At 38.0% G+C, this 23,050-nt stretch overlaps 1 protein-coding gene across 18 annotated transcripts in view; it reads right to left on the minus strand.

Annotated features, from left to right (window-relative positions):
• Window positions 1–88: 88 nt before the first annotated feature.
• Window positions 89–23,050, minus strand: part of ehbp1l1a (EH domain binding protein 1-like 1a) — a 40,606-nt gene continuing 17,644 nt past the window's right edge. For 3 of the 18 annotated variants that reach the window (XM_051116036.1, XM_051116037.1, XM_051116028.1), the window contains 10 exons: window positions 22,413–22,646; window positions 21,346–21,405; window positions 21,089–21,233; window positions 19,840–20,250; window positions 17,293–19,653; window positions 17,114–17,179; window positions 13,320–16,780; window positions 11,548–11,596; window positions 10,919–11,123; window positions 6,179–6,317 (listed from right to left, as the gene is read on the minus strand). In XM_051116036.1, coding sequence (XP_050971993.1) covers window positions 10,946–11,123; window positions 11,548–11,596; window positions 13,320–16,780; window positions 17,114–17,179; window positions 17,293–19,653; window positions 19,840–20,250; window positions 21,089–21,233; window positions 21,346–21,405; window positions 22,413–22,646 — 6,965 coding nt within the window. In that variant the 3' untranslated portion in view covers window positions 6,179–6,317; window positions 10,919–10,945. Of the gene's footprint in view, window positions 994–1,126; window positions 1,242–1,418; window positions 1,493–2,489; window positions 2,590–2,910; window positions 3,023–3,237; window positions 3,282–3,884; window positions 3,937–4,954; window positions 5,486–5,671; window positions 5,721–5,821; window positions 5,977–6,070; window positions 6,318–6,719; window positions 9,498–10,241; window positions 10,728–10,918; window positions 11,124–11,547; window positions 11,597–13,319; window positions 16,781–17,113; window positions 17,180–17,292; window positions 19,654–19,839; window positions 20,251–21,088; window positions 21,234–21,345; window positions 21,406–22,412; window positions 22,647–23,050 lie in introns of those variants that run through there. The other 15 variants (XM_051116031.1, XM_051116041.1, XM_051116040.1 and 12 more) reach the window with 13 other exon arrangements.

The raw sequence follows: 23,050 nt of genomic DNA on the forward strand, positions 1-23,050 counted from the left end.
ATATATCCTTCAAAACAAAACTGTTAAAAACTTGTAAACACACGATTGTGCATGTTTCTGTTCAACAACCACCAGGTTGGATGCAATACAGAATTTAAAAACATTTTTATTCAGCTATAGTGTTAGCTGACATCAGAACTTTCCAAAAACAATTCACTGTCAAATAATACCATTTCAAACAGTGTAAACAGGGCCAAAGATAATATCAAATCAAAGAGCTGAGTCTCTAAACAACCAGTCACTCAAAATAGCAATCACACACACTGTTTAAAGGAGAAATTCTGAATTGCTGAGAATACATTTACTTCTGCATTCTGTACCATACACAGATGAAAAAAGGATGTTATATAAATACACGATCCTGTTTTAGATATTTTAAAACACTCAAAGTACATGCGCACACACTCTTTGACAGATTCTATGCATTTTCCATGTCCTTTGATATTAAAGCAGGGCTCCTCAAACAGAACAGACATCCATCGTAACAGAATTTGAAGAGGCATCATTGGGATCAAATTGTACCAATGATTTCCATAAATAGTCCCTTAATGGAGAAATTTTGTGCAAAATGTTTATCTTTTCCCATGTGTTTATGCTGTTTTGACTTGCATAACATAAGGTAATTTCCTTGTAACACAGCAGTGCCATTTAAAATGTTCCTTCTTTCATGATCTAAAAACCTGTACTATTATACATAGGTTTGAAATACCTTAAAATCACTGCAGCATCTGACTTATACAAACAAGTTAAATAAGGTAATAACACTGCAAAGGCCACATGTGTATTATTTTTACTGAAGAAGTGCTGTCAGAAGATATGGTCCACACACACACACCTCACTAGTCCATCAGCACATTGTTTAAAGGGACTGTCCTGTATAAAAGCAGGTGCACAGCATTCCTTTACTGTAAAACACACTTCTCTTTTCGACTTCCGTATTTCCTGCGCCTCATTTCTAGTCCTCTCTCCAACCTCTCGTCCTCTTCAAGAGCCCTTGAGAATGAGATGACAGAAAACGAGTAAGAAAAAGAGAAAAAGAATAAATCACGATTTTCTGCTCAAGAAACATTTCAGTTTCTGTCTAAAAAAAGTTTAGAGTACATTTTGTTAGGTGAATGAATCTCACCCTCTCTCTTTGGCGTCGATGTCACGCACAAGCTCGTCTCTCTGGTTGACTAAAGACACCAGCTCCTGTAACAACAGCTGTTCTCTGGTTTTATGGGCCTGGGTTTTCTTCCATTCTTCAGTTTTATAAACCAAGCAAGACAAAAAATTGAGGTTAATGAGAGATTGCCACATCTAATGAAATTACTCGAGTGCTGTAAAAACACATGCATATGCTCCTAATCATATCTGCACATTTTATTTCATTCTTGGCAATACAGTTCTCCATTTCACATATATAAGAACAGTTGTACCTTCAACAGCCATTAAATCTTGAAGCTCTTTTTTCAGCAGCTCAAACCTCCTCTCCAAATCTTGCTCTTCTTGTCTGTCACACAAAAGAAATGATAATTAGCGAAAGTCCTGCAACGATTCCTCGATTCTATTCGAGTATTTGATTTTAAAAAATCCTTGATTGCATTTTGCCCATGTTGAATAATTGTCAAAATACCGGAAGTGGCAGATTCCACATGTTAAACCCATTTAAAAATCATAATAAAGCACACTTATATTAAGATTAAATAAATAAATAATAAGCGATGCAGGTGTAATATATGCACTTTATTTACATGCGTGTAAGTTACGTATTTGCATCTTAGACTTGTTGTGAGTTTGGGTTTATTATAACATTCATCTGGGAACGCAACGTGGTATTTCATCAGATTTGTAAGGTAAATCATTTATAAACCTACGCAAACACAGCAGAATGCATCATTATTTTTTTCAAATGCCGTTTATCGCTATTTTAAAATAAAAGTTTAGTCCTTCACTCTGAGTTTACACATTTTGATCTTTGAGAAATTACAGTGCTGCAGCTTTTCTATCATAAAGAAATGGCCATATAGTAAAGATTAAATGGACATTTGAATTAATGTTGTTTAGTCAATATTAAACAACGATTAGATTGTGCAGTAAAGTGTAAAAACAATTGTTAGGCTGTTGGAGCCCTCTGCAGGCATTTCATATAATGCATAATGTACATTAGCTCTATTGTTTATAATACATTACGTATTTTAACAGCTTTGTTCAATAAAACTGTATGATTACTTGCTTTTGACACTTTATTTGAACTAATTATTATTGCCTCATTGCTATTATATATGTATTTTAAGTAATTTTTAAGGCTATTGTTCACTCATGCCTATTTTTATTACTACAAAAAATAATTACAATTATCCCATTGCTCGATTAATCGTCAGAATAATTAATAATTGTTAGTGACAGCCCTAACTGGCAATGTAATTTAAATCAATCACTGTTCAAATGAAGATTTAGAGAGTATAGTGAAGCACAGAGTAAGTGAGATTAAATGTGAAAAGACATACAGCAACTGCAAATGGTCTTGTCTCCTGATTAAAGCATTCTTCTTGTTGACCAGGGTAAACCACTCCTGAATCAGCGTCTCTTCTTCTACACGATCACTACCTGTAAGTGCAGGATAAGAGCAGGTCATCAAGATACACTATTCCACTGCAAGGTCATTTGCTTAGCACAATGCATCATAATCTATAGCTTTTAATACTTTTAATAATAAATAATCTGGAGCTGTGTGTGAATTTTATGTTTTTCATGTGCAATCCAAATGGTTTTTGTCCAGTCCTCCCCTCACAGTTAGCCAAACGTCACAAGTATTATTTTATTATTTATATATACAGTCAATAAAACAGTCAATAAAATGGCAAGAAGTGAGCTTGTGAGCTTTGATTTGTTGAACAGGCACCCAAACTACTGTAGTCAGTGAGTTACCAGATTCCATAAGTCTTCTTAGTTTCCTCTCCACAATGTCTGCTCTGTGATCTATCTGCTTCTGTTCAGCCTCCAGCGCCTGCATCTCACTAAGCACATATTGACTGATATCCTGCAAATACACAAACACATCATAAACATACATGCAAACGCTCACACCCATGTATACACATTTTACAACCCTATGAAATATTGGCTAGGAGACAGTTTACCATACAATACTATTACATATAAGCCAAACTATGAAAGACTTTTTATGTTATTTCAACATTATCAACATGACTGACTTGAACCATCAAACCACAAATAAAAAAATTGATGAATGACCTGGTTCTCTACTGCAGTGGCCTCTTCAACATTCTCTACATTTTCTACACAAGACAAAAGAGCAATATGTCTAAATTAGGTCATTCAAACATTTTACAATAGTATACAACACAAAAAAACAGACAAATAATTTTCATAACTCTTTACATTCAGCAGAAAATGTGTTCAGCATAAACTGCAGTTTAAAAGTTTGGGATCAATACGATTTTTAATCGTTTTATTAAAATAATTTATGCTCATCAAGGTTGCATTTATTTGATAAAAAATACAGAAAACAAATGTAATATTCTGAAATATTATTACATTTTAAAATAATAGTTTTCTATTTTAATATATGTAAAAATATATTCCTGTGATGCAAAGCTGAATTTTCATCAAACAATTTTCCATTTTGGAATCTGTGATTCTTTTTTCAGCATTCTTCGATAAATAAAGGGTTAAAAAGAACAGCATTTATTCTAAATATAAAAAATCTGTTTTTACAATAGAAGTCTTTGCTATCACTTTTTATCAATTTAACACATTTTGGTGATTAAAAGTATTAATTTCATTCATCTCAATCTTTTGAAAGGCAGTGTAAGTTATTTAATATGTCACTGTCTTTGAACATAAAGTCTGTGAAAGGTGTGTTTTGAGTTAAATCTTACGTGTCTCGGAACTTCCTTTTGCTGCTTCACTTTCTGCTTGGACTGATGCAGCCTGGGTAAAAATATCATAATGTACAGCAGCTCAGTAATATACTACTGTGTATAAAGATAATGCAGTTCTAAGAAAATTTTAAAATAATCACCCTCAGAAAGATACAACCCAGTTCCAAAAACAATATCTTTTTCATGACACAACACAAATCACATGTTCAAAAAAAAAAAAAAAAAAAAAATATATATATATATATATATATATACAAACACACACACAACTAGTCTTCAAGCACTGACCATACTATTAAATTTAAGACAAATAACATATCAATATAACATTACCGGTCAAAAGTTTAGAACAATTACAATTTTTTTTAGGTTTTTGAAAGAAGTCTCTTATGCTCACCAAGGCATGTATTAATTAAAAAATAAAGTATAAATATTAATATTATGAAATACTGTTACAATATAAAAGAACAGATTTCAATATGAATATATTTTAAAATTTAATTTATGATTTCTAAAGGATCATGTCACGCTGAAGGCTGGAGTAATGGCTGCTGAAAATTTAGCTTTGCCATTACAGGAATAAATTATATGTGACCCTGGACCACAAAACTGGTCATAAGAGTTGATTTTTTGAAACATCTGAATTTCCATTGATGTATGTTTGTTAGGATAGGACAATATTTGGCCGAAATATGACTATTTGAAAATCTGGAATCTGACGGTGCAAAAAAATCTAAATATTGAAAAAACTGCCTTTAAGTTTTGATACATTTACGGTAGGAAATTTACAAAATATCTTCATGGAACATGATCTTTACTTAACATCCTAATGATTTTTGGCATAAAAGAAAAATATATAATTTTGACCCATACAGTGTATTGTTGGTTATTGCTATTAATATACTGTGCTACTTATGACTGGTTTTGTGTTCCAGGGTTATATATATTAAAATATATTCGAATGTCCAAATAAATTTAGCCTTGGTGAATATAAGAGACTTATAGAAAATTAATTAAATTTACAATTCAAAACATTTGACTCGTAAAGTACAGTTGAAATGCTTTACCTCTGTGCCGCTCTGCTGTTCGTGTGGTTCAGGCTCATCCAACGACTCTCCCCGCAGCTTTGATCTGCGCTTTTTAACAAGATCTGCATCCTTGAGATGAGAAAACGCCTTTGAGGCGTGAGTTCTGGGTGGTGCCACAAGAGGCTGAGTGGCTCCTGATCCTCCAGCCTGGCTTGGGCCCTGTGTTCGCTTCGTTCTTGGAGGTGGCACCAAAACACCAGCGCCTCCCTTGACCTCCTTTTCAGGGATGCTTCCATTGGTCTCTAAAGTAATGCCGCTGCCCTGGAGCCTTTCTGCACAGTAGCGAACAGCGGCTTCAGGGTCAGCTTCCTCCCTCTTCTCACCGACAGCGTAACTGGACTCGCTGCTGTTCTTCTCAATCTGTATGACACTGAGCTCCTGACCCATGACATAGGTGCGGATCTGGTTGAGATACGTCATCACGATGAGCCTGTCGGGCACTGCCAGCAGCACCATGTCAGAGGGCTCTATTAACCTAGAGATGCCCAGTTCAGCAAAGCCATCAAATGCCTATGAATACACAAGGAATTCTTCAATTTGCCATTTCCTGATTGCAGAGTTATAATGATCAAGGCAAGTGCACAGCAAAAATGGTCTTGTAATTTTTGTTTTACAAAACATTTAATAGGGTCAGTCAATTAGATCAGTCAAGGGAAATTTAAAAAGAAAAAGTCAATTTGAAAATGGGTGGATCACCTTCTTGTTGTTGCGTTTAATGTCATATGGATCCAACATTTCATAATTCCTGAAGACAGAATAACAATAAACAAAATAATTAGTAAGACTGAGGTGATAAAATATAAATAACTAATGTAACTAATGTCTTTTCCTCATAAAAACACCCACACTTTATCTGGATGGAAGTGATGCAGAATGGCACAGAAAGCGAGGCCGTTTCTCCATGAGGTGCTGAAGTTTGTGATCCGGACGCCCTTGTAACCTTGTGTGACATTTTGGCACCATTCCAACAGAGACTGACTTGAATTCACCAAGGTCGCAATCTAGAATTGAAGACCAAAACAAATTAACCACCTGCTCATTAATGTCACTATGGTAATATAACCAACATAATTAAAAAGCAGCAGATCCAACAACCTCTGATTCACTAGTTGGCAATGTATGAGCTGTGGAACTTCCCTGAAGGTCTATGGCATCTGCTGCAGCTCTTCGTTTACTACGAACAGGCACTGTTGGCTCATTATTTGCCTTTTCTGAAACCTCACTTTGATTGGCTGATGAGGAACTGGGAACGGAGACGTCTTCTGGGAAAGAGGCACTTAAACGTTTCTTCACGCGAGGCATTGGCACAGGAAAACTGGAGGAATCTTCCGTTGCTTCTTGTCTATATTAAAGAAAGAAAGGAAATATTAACCAACTGATTACTACATTTAAATAAACTAGTATTGCAAAATCTATTCAACTCATGTAGATACATCTCTGAAGCCTAAAAAGAAATTCAGTTTCACAAAGCATCACAACAAAATTAAACACCAACATCTTCACATTTATCATAGTCATTTATTTATTTTTTTACATTTTGCAAATTTTCATAAAGACAAACAGTTTAACCCAAACCTTAACCTTTAATGACCTAATAACCATAAACTTCCATTGTTTTTTAAAAACCCAAAATCAAAGCAATATTATTGTTTGAAAGACAGGACTAGTGACCAGTACTGCACTCATAAAAATAAAAATTTGCATGTGTCTACAAATGTGACAACAGTTATCCTACAAAACTTACCTAGACACATCTAAGATTACACCTGTGTCATCTACAGTGTCTGTGCTCAAATCAACCACAGCATCTCCAGAATGTACAGCATCCTTTTCTTCCTCAAAAGTTTGATCTTTTTCAATTTGTTGGTCTGTCTCCTCTTTGTCCTCGCAATGTTCACCAAGTGGAGCTCCAGTCTTGGGTTTTTCACTGATAACTGTAACATCAGGCACTGTTTGTTCAACAGGTTCTACACCAGACTCCTCCAGGCTTTTTTTGTTCAGCTCTATTTCATTTGCACTTGAAATGGTTGAGTCCTTAAGGCTCTCTATCCCTGGTTCTGCCCTCACCTGGTTGTCCACTTCAACAGAACATAGTTTGTTTTCTTCTGAGACTGCAGAGTTAGAAGCTTGAGGTAAGCTTAGTAAGTTCTCAACAAAGAACTTGTCACTGAGATTCTCTGAGCAGGGAACTGGGACAGGCATGCTTGTTTCACTTGGACCCTCAAGGACTCCAACATCGAGTAAATCTACAGGAGGTGGTGAACAACTCGAGGAATCAGTGAGATCATCTGGAAATGAGCCACTGAGACGTTTCTTCACACGTGGTACTGGGACTGGCAGACTTAAATCTTGATAGTCTTCTGTTTGGGAAGCAATGTTATCTGAACCTGCTTGAAATGAAGGGGTGGATGAAGAGGCTGGAACATCATTTGTAAAAGAACCACTGAGACGTTTTTTTGAACGTGGCACTGGGACTGGTAGACTTGAATCTTGATGGTCTTTTCTTTGAGAAGCAATGTTATCTAAAACTTCTTGAGAAGAAGGGGTGGATGAAGGGGCTGGAAGATCATCTGTAAAAGATCCCCTGAGACGTTTCTTTGCACGTGGCACTGGGACTGGCAGACTTGAATCTTGATGGCCTTCTGTTTGGGAAGCACTGTTATCTAAAACTTCTTGAAAAGGAGGGGTGGATGCAGGAGCTGGTAGATCATCTCCAAAAGAACCACTGAGACGTTTCTTCGCACGTGGCACTGGGACTGGCAGACTTGAATCTTGATGGTCTTCTCTTTGAGAAGCAATGTTATCTAAAACGTCTTGAGATGAAGGGGTAGATGAAGGGGCTGGAAGATCATCTGTAAAGGATCCACTGAGACGTTTCTTTGCACGTGGCACTGGGACTGGGAGACTTGAATCTTGATGGTCTTCTGTTTGGAGAACAATGCTGTCTGAATATGCTTGAGATGGAAGGGAGGATGATGGGGCTGGAAGATCATCTGGAAAAGAACCACTGAGACGTTTCTTCGCACGTGGCACTGGGACTGGCAGCCTTGAATCTTGATGGTCTTCTCTTTGGGAAGCATTGTTATCTAAAACTTCTTGAGATGGAGGGATGGATGCAGGGGCTGAAAGATCATCTGTAAAAGAGCCACTGAGACGTTTTTTTGAACGTGGGATTGGGACTGGAAGATTTGAATCTTGGTGTTTTTCTGTTTGGGAAGCAATGTTATCTGAACCTGCTTGAGATGAAGGGGTGGATGAAGGGGTTGAAAGATCATCTGAAAATGAGCCACTGAGACGTTTCTTCACACGTGGCACTGGGACTGGAAGACCTGAATCTTGATGGTCGTCTGTTTGGAGAAATATGTTGTCTGAATCTGCTTGAGATGGAGGGTTGGATGAAGAGGCTGGAAGATCATCTGTAAAAGAACCACTGAGACGTTTTTTTGAACGTGGGATTGGGACTGGCAGACTCAAACCTTGACGGTCTTCTGTTTGGGAAGCAATGTTATCTAAAACTTCTTGAGATGGAGGGATGGATGCAGGGGCTGGAAGATCATCTGTAAAAGAACCACTCAGACGCTTTTTTGAACGTGGCACTGGGACTGGAAGACTTGAATCTTGGTGTTCTTCCATTTGGGAAGCAATGTTATCAAGATCTGCTTCAGATAGAGGGGTGGATGTAGCAGAAGCAGCATCATCTGTAAAAGATCCACTGAGACGTTTCTTCACACGTGGCATTGGAACTGGAAGATCAGTACATCTGATTCGCATTTTCACTTCCGACACTTCAGGAACATTAAAATCCAGTTGTACCTGATCTTTTGCATTCAACTCACCGCCATCTTGGGTCTTTCTTGTATCTTCAGACTGAGACATATTGGTGACGATATCAGACAGTGTGCTCTTTTCTTCAAACTCTCCACTGGCTTCCTCAACATTGTTGGTTTGAGCTTTACTCTTCCGCCTCTGAGGAGCGCGTAATTGTGTGACTGTGTCTTTTGGAGGCCCTAGGGGAACATTTTCTCCACTGTTGATATGACATGATGCTGTAATTTCTTTGGGTGTGGGCTTCTCTTTGGGTTCTGGTGAACAAATCTCAATTTTGGATACTTCTACAACATTTTCAGGAAAAGAAGCACTTGTCAGTGGGAGAGGTACATCCATCAAATGATCCTTTTCATGATCTTCCATAGCTGAAGTGAGTGCTGTACCTAGATGTACATTATGTGACGTACTCTGAGAATAATAATCACTTTGTTTTAAGACACAGATGTTGTCGCTCTGAGCAGTCGGCTCAGATGGATTGGAAAATTGTGTTGATAATGGAAATGTCTCTTGAAGAATGTCTTGCTTCTTAGTCCTTCTTGGTGGCACAGGTTCATCTGAACCCGAAACAGTCTGTTCTGTGACAGTCCTTGGGTTATAAGACGTTAAGGACATAAGTGGTTTCTCGTCATCCAGCAATTCATCCTTAGTACGTTGGATAAAAAGAGAGGCTTCTTGGACTAAATGATGTTGTGGCCTTAAGAACAAAAATACAGTATCACTACATTTATTTTCTGTTGAGATAATGAATGCACTGACTGTCACACAACACACTTTTAAACCACAGTCAAACACTCTTTATTAGCAAGCAACTGTACCACTGCATGAAATGCACATACTTTTGCAGCATGCAACAAGTAAATTAAGTCACAACAACTGCGGTTTTGGTAATAAAAGCACAGAAGATCTCCGCTTACAATCTTAACTGAACAAATCAATGTCTTCCAAGGTGAAGTGTGTAGTTTCTTTGTTTTAAAACAATAACTTATCTCAGTTTCATTTGCAGATGCAACAGAAACAGCAGAACAGTAAGTAAAAACAAAGGTAGTTTCAGTCTGCTTAAGCATTTCAACTTAACCAATGGCATGGTTTGGGGGCGGGACAACCCATCTGGTCAAACAGTGGAAGAAGCAGCTAAAACGCAAGGGCAGTAGGAATATTGCATATCTGGGCATAATCTATATTTTTGCAATTCCATTTGGTGCCACCAGGGGCACTGAAATTACACACTGCACCTTGGGACAAAAATCGAAATTAGACACATTGGCATAAATATATTTAGAGAGAAAAAAAAAAACACTCAAAATAAAAGCCATTTCAATGCAAAATGTGTGCAATTGTGAGTTGTAAAACACTAAAAGAAAACAAAAAGAATATAGCCGTGCTGCCGTTTGCAGGACTTGCAGGTTGGGTTTGAATGCAACACTCCTGAAAAACTCACCCCTCCTCTTTAAACATTGTGGCTGACAACTCAATCTTCAACATTTTACTTTCTGTCACAATCTCATCATTACCCCCTTCCTCAAGAACAGAAGTTGTACACTTCTGTATGAATGAGTCAACATCTGTTTTGTCTTCCTCTTCTTTGGTCATCTCATGAAGGTCAGCCTCTGTTAAAGGGGGCCACTTCCTCATTAGGCAAAATTCTTCATCTTCAACAAACCAGTTTTCAGTCTCTTTTGATGACAGTGATGTTTCTGAACAACCACCAGCCAAACGCCACATGTAGGGTTCAGCAGAATCAAACCCCTCTGACTCCGCTGGCTGTACGAGCACCTCCAATGAATGATCACATCCAGTGGCCATGCCAGTACCGCTGTCCTCGGGATCCACGGAGGATGAAAGACTTTCGAGAGGATCTAAAGTTTCCGTGTCTGTGACTGATCCAGAGCTAGAGGGCTGCAATATTGCTGCAACTGTCTCATAACTAAAAGAAAGCAACACTTGAGATGTAATAAGCAAAAAATGTTAATTACTTTAACATCTATATGAATCAAGAGTTTAAAAAAAAGAAACATTGACCTACAAAGATTTTAAATGTTTTTTTTGTTTTTGTTTTTAAATAAAATCCATGCAAGCATGCCCAATAATGTCACCCAGTTATGCTATTTGTCTTACCCTCTGTGAAAGACATCAACTATTGTCTTAACAAGACCAGAAGATCCTTCTTTTTTCGGTGGACGTATCATCTGCTTCCAAAACTTCCCATCCTAACGCTATAGCAGTCTCTCCAGGCTCTGTGGTCTCGTGAGTTTTACTATCAGGTTGCTCCCCAACATGTTGCTCTTCCAGAAAACACTTCTCTTCACGGTTTTCAATACTACTAAAAAATAGTTCGCTAGTTAAATGAAAAGTCCACATGGTCTGTGATGCAATTCACATGCACCATGCGTATCTCTCACGTACATGCCCCAAAGTGCTTTTAGGCACAACATACAGTGAGATGATGTAACAACGTTAGTGAAGAAAAGTCAGGTCATACAAATCATGTTGAGCCAAGTTTTATTAGATAATTCTGAATGACACACTGGGTGTTGTCTTTACATGAACATGCTTGCATAAAGCTTCCAATAAGCTTCAACAATGTCAAGAAATAATATATAATACATGTAAAAACACTAAAGTAAGATAAAGGTGGACTCAATTAATGTACAATTAATGTACATCTCAAACAATGTCAAAACAATATACTGGACATGCAACAAAAAACACGCACACAAAAAACATGCTACAAACAAGTAACTCACTCTTCAGCCAAGGGCATCTCCTGAAAACATCCTATTTCTTTGGGATTATCTTTGGGATTAAAAAAGAAAAAGTCTATACATTTCTGAGAATACATAACATTTGATGTCAAAAGTTTACATACACCTTGCAGAATCTGCAAAATGTTAATTATTTTACCAAAATAAGAGGGATCATACAAAATGCATGTTATGTTTTACTTAGTACTGACCTGAATAAGATATTTCACATAAAAAACCTTTACATATAATCTACAAGAGAAAATAATAGTTGAATTTATAAAAATGACTCTGTTCAAAAGTTTACATACATGTTGTTCATGAGTCCCTTGTTTGTCCTAAACAGCAAAACTAGTAATCCTTCAGGTCTCACAAATTCTTCGTTTTTTTTAGCATTTTTGTGTATTTGAACCCTTTCCAACAATGATTGATTGATCACACTGAGGACAACTGAGGGACTCATATGCAACTATTACAGAAGGTTCAAACACTCACTGATGCTCCAGAAGGAAAAACGATGCATTGAGAGCCAGGGGTGAAAATTTTTTGAATTTGAAGATTAGAGCAAATTTAACTTATTTTGTCTTATGGGAAACATGCAAATATCTTCTATAGCTTCTGAAGAGCAGTACTAAATTAACAAAAAAGATATTTAGGCAAAATAAAAAAAAAATGTAGTCATCGTCATTCTGTTCAAAAGTTTTCACCCCCCCGGCTCTTAATGCATCGTTCTTCCTTCTGAAGTATCACTGAAGGATTACAAATTTAAGAAACTGTTTAAAATATGCTGATCCTATGTTCTGACATAGCATCACGTGAAAATCTAAGGTGCAGTACATTGTATTTAGCATTTAAGGTAAATATGATGACATCAGACAAATGATTCTCTCAAGCAAAGTTTGTAGCAAGAGGTTCCTGCCAGTTCCTGTTCTCTTATTGTAAGTCAAATGAGCCAGATAACTGAGATGTTCACCTTTTGTTTGTAATATGCTCTTGGTACCTCTGCCCAGTCTTTGAGTAGTTATGATGATTGGATTAGGACTGGTGTAAATGGTGCAGGCTGCTATACCTGAATACTTCATTTGCATGCTTTGTTTGGGGTTGTCACCCAGGTGCTTTGTCTCCAGATCTAAGCACTGCCCCCTAAATGTATATAAACTACAATGTATCACTGCCTTAGAAGGTGACTTTTTGAAGACTGCAGTGCAGAGCAGCGAGTATCTGAATAAAGAGAAACTTCTGCTTCAAGATATCCAAAAACATCTCCTGGTCTCTAAGAAAAAATTCACAACACAGTGAGAGTTTGAACCTTCTGTAGTAGTTGCATATGAGTCTCTCAGTTTGAAAAGATAGATCTAAAAATCATATAGTCATTGTTGGGAAGGGTTCAAATACACAAAAATGCTGAAAAACCAAAGAATTTGTTGCAGGCAGTTTAAATGTTCAGGACAAACAAGGGACACGTAAACAACTATCGCTAAAAAAAACAGCTGTGGATAACAACACAGTGTTAAGAATCAAGTATATGTAAACTTTTGAACAGGGTCATTTTTAGAAACTCAACTATTATTTTCTCTTGTGGACTATATGTAAATGTCTTTTATGTGAAATATCTTATTCAGGTCAATACTAAGTAAAAAATAACGTGCAATTTGTATGATCCATCTTATTTTGGTAAAATAATCAACATTTAGCAGATTCTGCAAGCTGTATGTAAACGTTTGACCTCAACTGTATTGCTAAATGTTCAAGCCACACTTGAATAGGTTTCTTACCAGGCCCTGTTGTATCCAGCATTTGATTTCTTTCTGATTCTATGTATTGGGTAAATTTGGCTTCAAGTTTAGTGTGTTCTTGAGTTAGACTTGATGGAGAAACTGCATATGTAGAAACATCTGGAAAATCAGGAAGCCTTGCTTCAGCTGGGGAGCATGGCACTTCAGTTACCAGGTTACTGACTCCTGCTTCATCGGTTGCAGAGATTGGAGCCTCTAGAGACGCTGAGAAGACAGTTGTCACTATGCCCTCTTCTTTTTTAAGCCTTTCTAAGCATGGAAAACCATCATTTCTGGCCTTCTCAGGGCAGGTAGGGGCAAGCAAGAACATGGCTTTTGAATATTCTTCAGTATCCTTTGCATAACTTAAAGACAAAACCGGCCTTTCTTTAAGAGGTTTAACCCAGATGGGATTCTTAGTGCTTTCTTGAGACTCTTCTATAGGCACAGATTTTACTGTAGGAACACCTACAATAAAAGAAACCATGGGGCAAGAATGCAAAAGGCTGACTACATCTGGTTCTTTACGGAGATAGAAACCGTCCACTTTAACCTGAGGCAGAGAGGGGAAACCAGGTATGCGAGCTTCTCTTGGGCAGGTGGGTGCTAGTGCAAACATCCTCTGCAAAATATTTTTGTCTATTTCTTCATACGGAGTTGTGAAATTAAACTGGAGAAGCAGTTCTGATGGTGTTCTCAGCGGCCTCTCCAACAGGGATGTTTCATCTGCAAACCACGTTCCTGCGTTTATTCCCTCACTTGACGAGAATCCCATGATTCTTGACATCTTCGGAACACATTGATGAAAAGCAACAATACTGGGAGGAAGTGTAGCTTTGCACTTAGGTGCATATGGGAATCCTGGTATTCTTGCTTCTGATGGACAAGTTGGAGCTAATGCAAACATTATTTTAAATAATTCACTGAGCCAGTCTTCTCTGTCAACAAGAACAACAGGTTGCTTTTCAAGAGATACATTGCGCAATGTTTTCTTGTCAACACACCAATCCAAATGATCTCTTTTAGAAGAAAAGCCAATAACATTAGACTTCTCTGGGCAAGTGGGAAGCATGCGCAGCATTGTCGGTTCGGGCACAACTGGAAAACCTGGAACACAGACCACTGATGGACATGTAGGTGCCAAAGCAATCATTCTATGAGTGTTTTCTTTGCATATCTTGTCTGTGTCCAAAACAACAAGGGGTTTCTTTAATGGATTTGACCACAAAATGACTGTACTCAAAGGCCAGTTGGACATTGTAGGGGTCTGGATGCTGGGACAACCAGCTATACGTGAAATCTTTGGGCAAGAAGGACAAATGTTTTGCATGTTCGGCTCAATCTGTGATTTACGATATGGTCTAGATGGAAAGCCTGGAATACATGACGCTTTTGGGCACGTTGGTACCAGAGCTATGATCTTTGAGTCTATTTCATCTTTAATGGGGTCAAAAATACTAGTCTGTCTACCTTTGAATAGATTGCAATAGATTACTGTTTGATCACTAATGCACTCCATGCCTTCAAAGACCCTTAGAGAAGGACATCCAGGGATTCTAGAAAGCACCGGACAGGATGGAAGGAGCTCTAACATATTTGGCTCTTCTTGGGTTTCAGGGATAAAATCTGGCATTTGTGCAGTGTTCTCAGATACAAAGGTTAATATCTCATTTGCAGTCTTGGAATCTTCCCTCAGTTCTGACTCAACAATTGTAGACTTGTGAAGACTTAATACCTCACATGATTGAAGTAGTTCTTCACTCTTTGCAGATGTGAAATCAGGAATAAGTTTTAAAGATGAAACTGTGGCCTCCATCGTTACAGGGGTCTCTGAATACTCAAATGGGGTTTCAGGGACAGAATCTGGCATCTGTAGAGCGTTTGCAGATACAAAGGTTAATATCTCATTTGGAGGATTGGCAACATCCCTCAGTTCTGACACAGCAATTGTAGACTCTTGAAGACTTAATTCTTCACATGATTCAATAAATATTTCTTCACTCTTTAGTGCAGATGCAAAATCAGGAATAAGTTTTGAAGATAGAACTGTGGCCTCCATCATTACAGGGGTCTCTGAATACTCAACTGGGGTTTCAGGAATAGAATCTGGCATTTGTGCAGCGTTCTCAGATACAAAGGTAAATATCTCATTTGCAGGCTTGGAATCATCCTTTAATTCTGACTCAGCAATTGTAGACTCTTGAAGACTTAATTCCTCATATGATTTAAGTATTTCTTCACTTTTTGGTGTAGATGCGAAATCAGGAATAAGTTTTGAAGATGGAACTGTGGCCTCCATCATTACAGGTGTCACTGAACGCTCAACTTGGGTTTCAGGAATAGAATCTGGCATTTGTGCAGCGTTCTCAGATACAAAGGTAAATATCTCATTTGCAGGCTTGGAATCATCCTTTAATTCTGACTCAGCAATTGTAGACTCTTGAAGACTTAATTCCTCATATGATTTAAGTATTTCTTCACTTTTTGGTGCAGATGTGAAATCAGGAATAAGTTTTGAAGATGGAACTGTGGCCTCCATCATTACAGGGGTCTCTGAATACTCAACTTGGGTTTCAGGAATAGAATCTGGCATTTGTGCAGCGTTCTCAGATACAAAGGTAAATATCTCATTTGCAGGCTTAGAATCATCCTTCAATTCTGACTCAGCAATTATAGACTCTTGAAGACTTAATACTTCACATGACTGAAGTATTTCTTCACTCTTTGGTGCAGATGTGAAATCAGGAATAAGTTTTGAAGATGAAACTGTGGCCTCTATCATTACAAGAGTCTCTGAATACTCAGCTGGACTTTCGATATGCAAAATTGGCTTTGGTTTTGGACGTTCTTCCAGTAATGATGTTTCCATGCTCAACCACTCCTCGTGATGCTTTTCCTCTGGAACTGGGGTCTGTGAAGATGTGTCAACAACAATGGATGTTTCTGGAAAAGACATACATGGGGCCTCTCTGGGTCTCTTTGCAGATGGAAATCCAGGAATTCTTGATTCATTCGGACATGTGCATGTCAGGGACACCATATTTGTCGCATAGGGGGATTTTTCCAAGTTTGGCATTAACAAAATGTTTTTTGATGATTCACGTGGCTCATTCCAAATTATGCTTAAATTAGTAGGCCAGATGATTACATCTGTTTTGCATATGCTAGACAGTGCTGTTGATGGACATCCAAAAACTCTTGAGAACAGCGGGCATGATGGAAGAAGATCAACCATGTTTGGGAAACACTCTTGTTGCAGTCCTACGGGCCGATCTTCTGTTAAAGGGACCAGACTATTGGGATCTTCTGTAGTCTCTTCTTCTTTCTTAAAACCGCCAGCAAACTGTTTTGGTCTGTCTTGCGATGCCCATAATACACTTTGATCCACTTCTTCGTTTTCAATCAGAGAATTGTCTCTGTAAGGCTCATACGATGGAATCTGAGTACTTATGTTTTGACATCTGAGAAAAATAAGCATATAATCAAATGTCAGATGTGATGAATCACAATACAAGATGATTTGACTGCATGCACCATTCTGTTCACTGGCATCCATTTAACTGATTTAATATCTGTGATGCAGGCTTCTTCTAAGAGAAATGCGTACAGGTTTGGAACAACATAAAGGTGAGTAAATGATGATAGATTTTTCATTTTGGGTTGAACTATGCCTTTAAGAGAGCAGAGGATTTAAATGTTATATCCAGGCAGGAAAAAAAAAATCTGATGCAGTTGCAGGCAAGGCAAAGCAATAAATTAATTCTCTCTACTTCATGTTTCCTTGCAAAACTCACCTCTCCTGAACAGTCAGTAATAGTGGCATGTCTGGTATGGAGTGCCACATTCTGCAATGCATTTTCCTAGAAACAATTGTCAAAGTATTTCATGCACTATCCACTGACTGCAGGATGTGCAAAACAAAATGTCCTCTTTTGAGTAAAAAAGAAAAATGCTTGGGCAATTTTGAACTTACCCCCTCTCCAGAATTCCCTTTTGTCCTTCCTCACACCTTGCCCAAAAGTTCACATTCTCCTTGGTCTTTTCTAATGCAAAACTACTGTCAGAAATCTTTACAGTGGATGTGTCTATCTCAGCACCTGCTTGACCAAGCACAGTTGACATTTCTTGTTTATGGCCAGCATCTGGTGACACTTGGCTATTATATGCATTATAAAGCATATGTGGAGATTCTAAATATGTGGATGGAAAGCCAGGAACATTGGACTGCTTTGCACAGGATGGCATCATCATAGCCATGTCTTCAATGTGGAAATTCAGATGGTCGTCATATGTTTGATTCAGTTTTATTAAGGAAGAACACACTAAACCAGACTCATAACTTGAGGTCCTCTTATACAGTTGCTCTGCATCCAGAGGCCATGCACTTGAATCTGTTACTTCATTTCCCAAGTCAACAGATGGCATGCCTAATAGCTTTGTAAAATGTGGACAAGATGGCACAAGGGAGACCATATCTGGTGCTTTGTCCTCAGTTTCTTTTCTCGGAGCAGATGGAAAGCCAGGCAATTTAGCATTGATTGCACAAGTTGGGCGCAAAGCTACCATATCGCTAATGAAAGCTTCATCCTTTATTTCTTTGTACTGAGGTTGAACAGCATGTATGGGCTGACACTTTCTGCTTAATTGTTTAACCCATAGTGGTGTTTCATTTACAGGCCACTGTAAGTTCACTTCAGATATTGTGTTCGATAGCATCCCAGGTATATTTGACGCTGCTGGGCAGGAATGGAAAAGATAAACCATTAATTTGGGCTTTGGCGCAGATGGAAAACCAGGGACACTTGCTTTCACTGGACAACTTGGCAAAATAGCATACATTCCTTTAGAACTCTCTTCGTCCTGATAAGCAATGTCTAACTTGTGAGATGTGTACATTGGCGGACACCTTGTGCAAAAAGCTTTCTCCTTAAAAAGCCAATTATTTACCAAAGACTTATCAGCTTTGCTTTGGACTAAAGAGGGAAAGCCTGGCGTTTTAGCTGTCTGCGGGCATGCTGATAGAGTACCAGACATTATTTGCATTTCAGGGATGAGCCACGGAGCAGAAGGAAATCCAGGTGTCCTTGCTTTTCTTGGGCACGATGGTATTAAAGACAACATATCATTTTCTGTAACTTCATACTGAGCTGGACATGCACAGATTAAATTACATGGCTGAGATGTTAGCGTCTTTGTCCAAAATGGTTTAATGTCCTTTAGCCATTTGTTAAGTGTATCTGATGTGCTTGTAAGAACTTCTATAGCTGATATTCCAATGACACAAGAGGTTGTTGGACATAGAGGTAGGAGTTTTGTCATACAGAATGCAATGTCTTGTTTTTGTTTCGGAGCAGATGGGAAACCAGGAGTCTTTGCTTTTCTTGGGCAGGATGGTACTAAGTTCACCATCTCTGTTAACTGGTCCTCTCTAAGTATGTCTACAACTTGAGGCGAACTAGACTGGTTCCTCTGTGGTATTATCAAAGATGATTGACTATTGGATGGCCACTGTTGGAAGATATTGTGATCGTCAAATTCTTTTGCAGATGCAAATCCAGCAATGCAGGACACTTTTGGACAGCATGGTGAAATCTTGATCATACTTGGTGCAACTGGTTTTGGAGCAGATGGAAATCCTGGAGTCCTGGGTGCTGCTGAGCAAGCTGACTTCAATGCAACCATCTTTCTTGCAGATTCAAAATCTATCTTTGTTGAGGGTATTGGCAAAATCTGTCGCTTGTTTTTTCTAAAATAAAATACTAAGTTTTCTTTAGGCCAGGTTTCATCTGTGCAAATGATTGGGCATCTTGAATGTAAACCTGGAACTACAGTAACATCTGGACATAATGGAAGGAGACTGACTATAGAGAATGGCAAAGATGGGAATCCTGGGATGCTGGCAGTTCTTGGACAAGTTAACTGTAAAGACACCATATTTTCCACAGTGTTTTCGTTATACAATGAGCAATCCATTTCTTGAATAAGTTCTTCTGGTTTCTCCTTTTGAATGTACTCTTTTAGTACCTTCACAGACTCGTCCAAAGACCACCTTGTGTCTTGAAAGGTTATAGATGGCATCCCAGATGCAAAAGCAATTTTTGGACAGGCTTGAAGAAGATGTATCATGCTGGGAACAGATGAAGAACTGTCAACATTGGGCTCTTCTCCTTCATGTGTGTTCTTACAAACAGGGAGAACGCTGACTTCCTGGTTCACCCTAGGTAGTTGGCCTACAAACAAGTCTCCTATTTGATTTTCAACTAATGTGGATGGTGACCAAGGAGAATGGGACTCTTTTGGGCAAGAGGGCAGCAAAGCGGCCATGCTTTTGGTGCTGAGGGACAGGGACATTAGAACAGAGATCAGAGGGAGGATGTCAAATGGATTTATGAAAAATAATAAGCAAATGGACCGCAATCCATACAGTATGTGCATTTTATATTAATATAGCATTACAAGCTTCAAGTGTAACACAGTAACTATAAGCTGGCAAATTTCACGTGCATCATTCCACACTTACCCTTCATTAATGTGATCTGACTGGGACATTTCTGTATTTGAGAGCATCTGTGGCACAGATTCTGGGCTGGCCTCTTGCGCTTGTATTTCTGCTTGTTGAACACTACTTTGAAAGGGCTCTGTCTTGTCTTTATGAGGAATCGTCTCATCTTCTGTCTGCTCATGTGCAGCTGAGTGTAAAATGGCCAGCTCAGCAGAGCTCTGTAAATTCTCTGACTGATTGATCTGGACCTCAGTTAATGGGGCGGCGAATGTAGGGGTCGCAGCAGGTTCTGCAGCAGTTTTGGGGGATGCGTGGGTGGGTACTCTATCTGTATCAGACAGGTCAGATTTTGGCAGCTCAAAATATGTGACATCAGTGACAGAAGGTGACTTTTGGTCAGTGGGCAGCAGAGAGGTCATACTCTCTGGTCTAGGAAGATAAGACATCAGAACTGATAAAGTGTGCTGGGATTACACCAGAAACGAAAAATATTTAAATTATACAACATCATCTTAAAACAATGTGAATTACCTTTCTCTGAAATGAACAGAGTGTTAATAAAACACCATGCTGAGATGAAAGACAGTTTTTAGTTTCATGTTCCTGGCATTTGTATGAACATAAAAATGTCCATTTATTTTTCCTGCATTCATTACAATGTGTCAATTTGTGATTTAACATGCAAACTAATACAAAAAAGCAAATTAAGTGACTTTAACCCTGAATTTAAACCAAGGAAAACCAACAACCTCAAAATGTCAGTCAATGAAAAATTCAAAACTCTTTTGTTGCTTTTGTGACCTTGTTGTCATTTGCCTAATTTGCCTAAATTTATAGGATAACAATGTTACCTTTTGGTTTTAGAGCAGGGGTAATGTCCGCACAAATGTAAGTGATCATCAACATTTATGATAAATAATTATAAACACACCAAACAACATTCAGGTTAAGTCATAATACAATACACAATGCAGTGCAATGCAATACAATACAATACAATACAATAAAAATACATCAGGCTTTTAGTGTTTCATCCAAGATTCAAATAAATAAATAAATAAAACCATCAAAGAGCCAAGAGTTTTGTGTTCACACCAAAGTCACCCATAAACATAGTAGTAAATGCAACACTCATATACCAGATATTGAAACCAAATTGTCAGTGCTTTGCTTGGTGCTTTGCAACCAACACTTGTTCACTCCAATCAATGCACTTGTTATTGACATCAACCAATCAGCAACGCTCAATTTTCAACATATCACTCACCCTTTTGCAGGCCGCACAACCTCAAGTCCAAAAACAGGCCGCTGCTTGTCCATACTGCTGTTTGGTTTTTGGTTGGCTATATTGATGACTCCGGCTCTGCGAGGGTGAGGTTCATGGTTTTGATGAACATCTGCATCTTCATCAGCTGTAGAAATACATCCAGAGATCACATAAGAATGACTAATATGTCAAAGAAAACACTCAAATTTATATCCAATGAATGGTTAACTGTTAAAGCAGCTGTAGTGTATGCTCACCAGAAGACAGTGTATTGGGACATTCCTCCTCTGCTAATACACTTAACTGTCTGTGTTTCTCTGAAATAGAAATATTTAAAATGTCATAATAATATAACATGTCAATAACAAAATATTAAGCACAAATGCATCATTCCAGCATTTCACAGAAGCGTTTTAAATGTCTGTTTCCTTCTGCCAAAGATAATGCAGAACACAATATGGATACGAGGAAACTTAAGCCTCACACGTTTGTTAAGGTACAGATCTGCTTGTAAGATCAGTATTTCATTAAATTCATGCAAATCATACAAGCTACACCTAACCAGATAAATAAATAAATGCAAACTTACCGACCTCAATCGTTTAAACAATAGTATATATTATATTAACAGTTTGTTTACTACAAGTAGTTTCATTCATGTGTCCTCCAGGGGCCGTAACATCACGCAATATAAGATTTACAAAATAATGTGTTTCAAAAATCAAGGTTTTTGAGGAAAACATTCCAGAATTTTTCTCTTTTCTCTTTTTTTTGACTGATTTTTGACGGATTATGACTGATCATTTCCCTAGATAAGACCCTTTTTCCTTAGCTGGGATTGTGTAGAGCCTTTTGAAGCTGCACTGAAACTGCAAATTGGACCTTCAACTTGTGGATCCCCACTGAAGTCCACTAAAAGGAGAAAAATCCTGAAATATATTCCTCAAAAACTTCACTTTCTTTTCGACTTAGGAAGGAAAGAAAATTATCAGGAATATTAATTTAGGAGTGAACTAAACCTTTAATGTTCAAAAAACATTGTAACAGTGAGTCAGAAACACTGACAGTTTTTTAACAGTTTTATAGTTATGATGGATGAATTCAATCCCCTGGGAAAAATGGAATGTTTTGGCCTTCTGACACTGTACTGTTATGCAAGAAATGTTGGAGTGTAATCTAAAACAGATCTCTGTAGCTCAAGACATGCTTAAAATCCATTCTCTGTTATCTACTTGGCAAACAACACATATTTAAACCAACGACAGTACAAACACACAGAGAATGAGAATGAAGCACAGATAAAGGTTCAGGTCAGCATATGTACCTGTGAGTGAGTCAGTGGAAGGCACTGAAACAGGGGCAATAACAGGGGCTACAGTGGATGTTTGGGCATAAATGTGGGTGGAAGAAGGTGAAGGAAGTGTGAAAGGAGAGGAAGACAAAGGAGAGGTAGGGGCATTTACAGGAAGAGGGGCTACTGGTCTGCGCACATTAGGTCTAACCACTGTGGGGACAACCTGATGTCTCCATTCGGACGTCTGGACCTCTGGGAGAGGCTCTGAGGTTGACAATGACCAGATGAGAATGGAAGATGACAGAAAAAGGAGAGAATGATTACAAAGGAAGAATGAAGGATGAGGAGAGTGCAGAGAGGAAACAGTTTAAAGGGTTTAGGTTCACCCAAAAATGAAAATTCTTTTACTTTTATTCAGTCTCATATGCATGTAAAATAATGACATGTGTCTTTAAAACAAAAACTGCTGGCATTTTTTAAAATAATATTTTGGAAATTAACTTTGGAATGTGAATACTGATTGCTAAATTTCTAATAATAAAATTGTGAAATGTAAAATTTCTCTGTTCAAATAGGAATAGTTCACATGAAAAAAATAAAATTTGCTGAAAATGTCCTCCTTCATGTTGTCCAAATGTAGACAAATTTGTTTCCTCAAACAAATTTAG

Source organism: Labeo rohita, chromosome 7, assembly GCF_022985175.1.
Source record: "Labeo rohita strain BAU-BD-2019 chromosome 7, IGBB_LRoh.1.0, whole genome shotgun sequence".
Taxonomy (NCBI): Eukaryota; Metazoa; Chordata; class Actinopteri; order Cypriniformes; family Cyprinidae; genus Labeo; species Labeo rohita.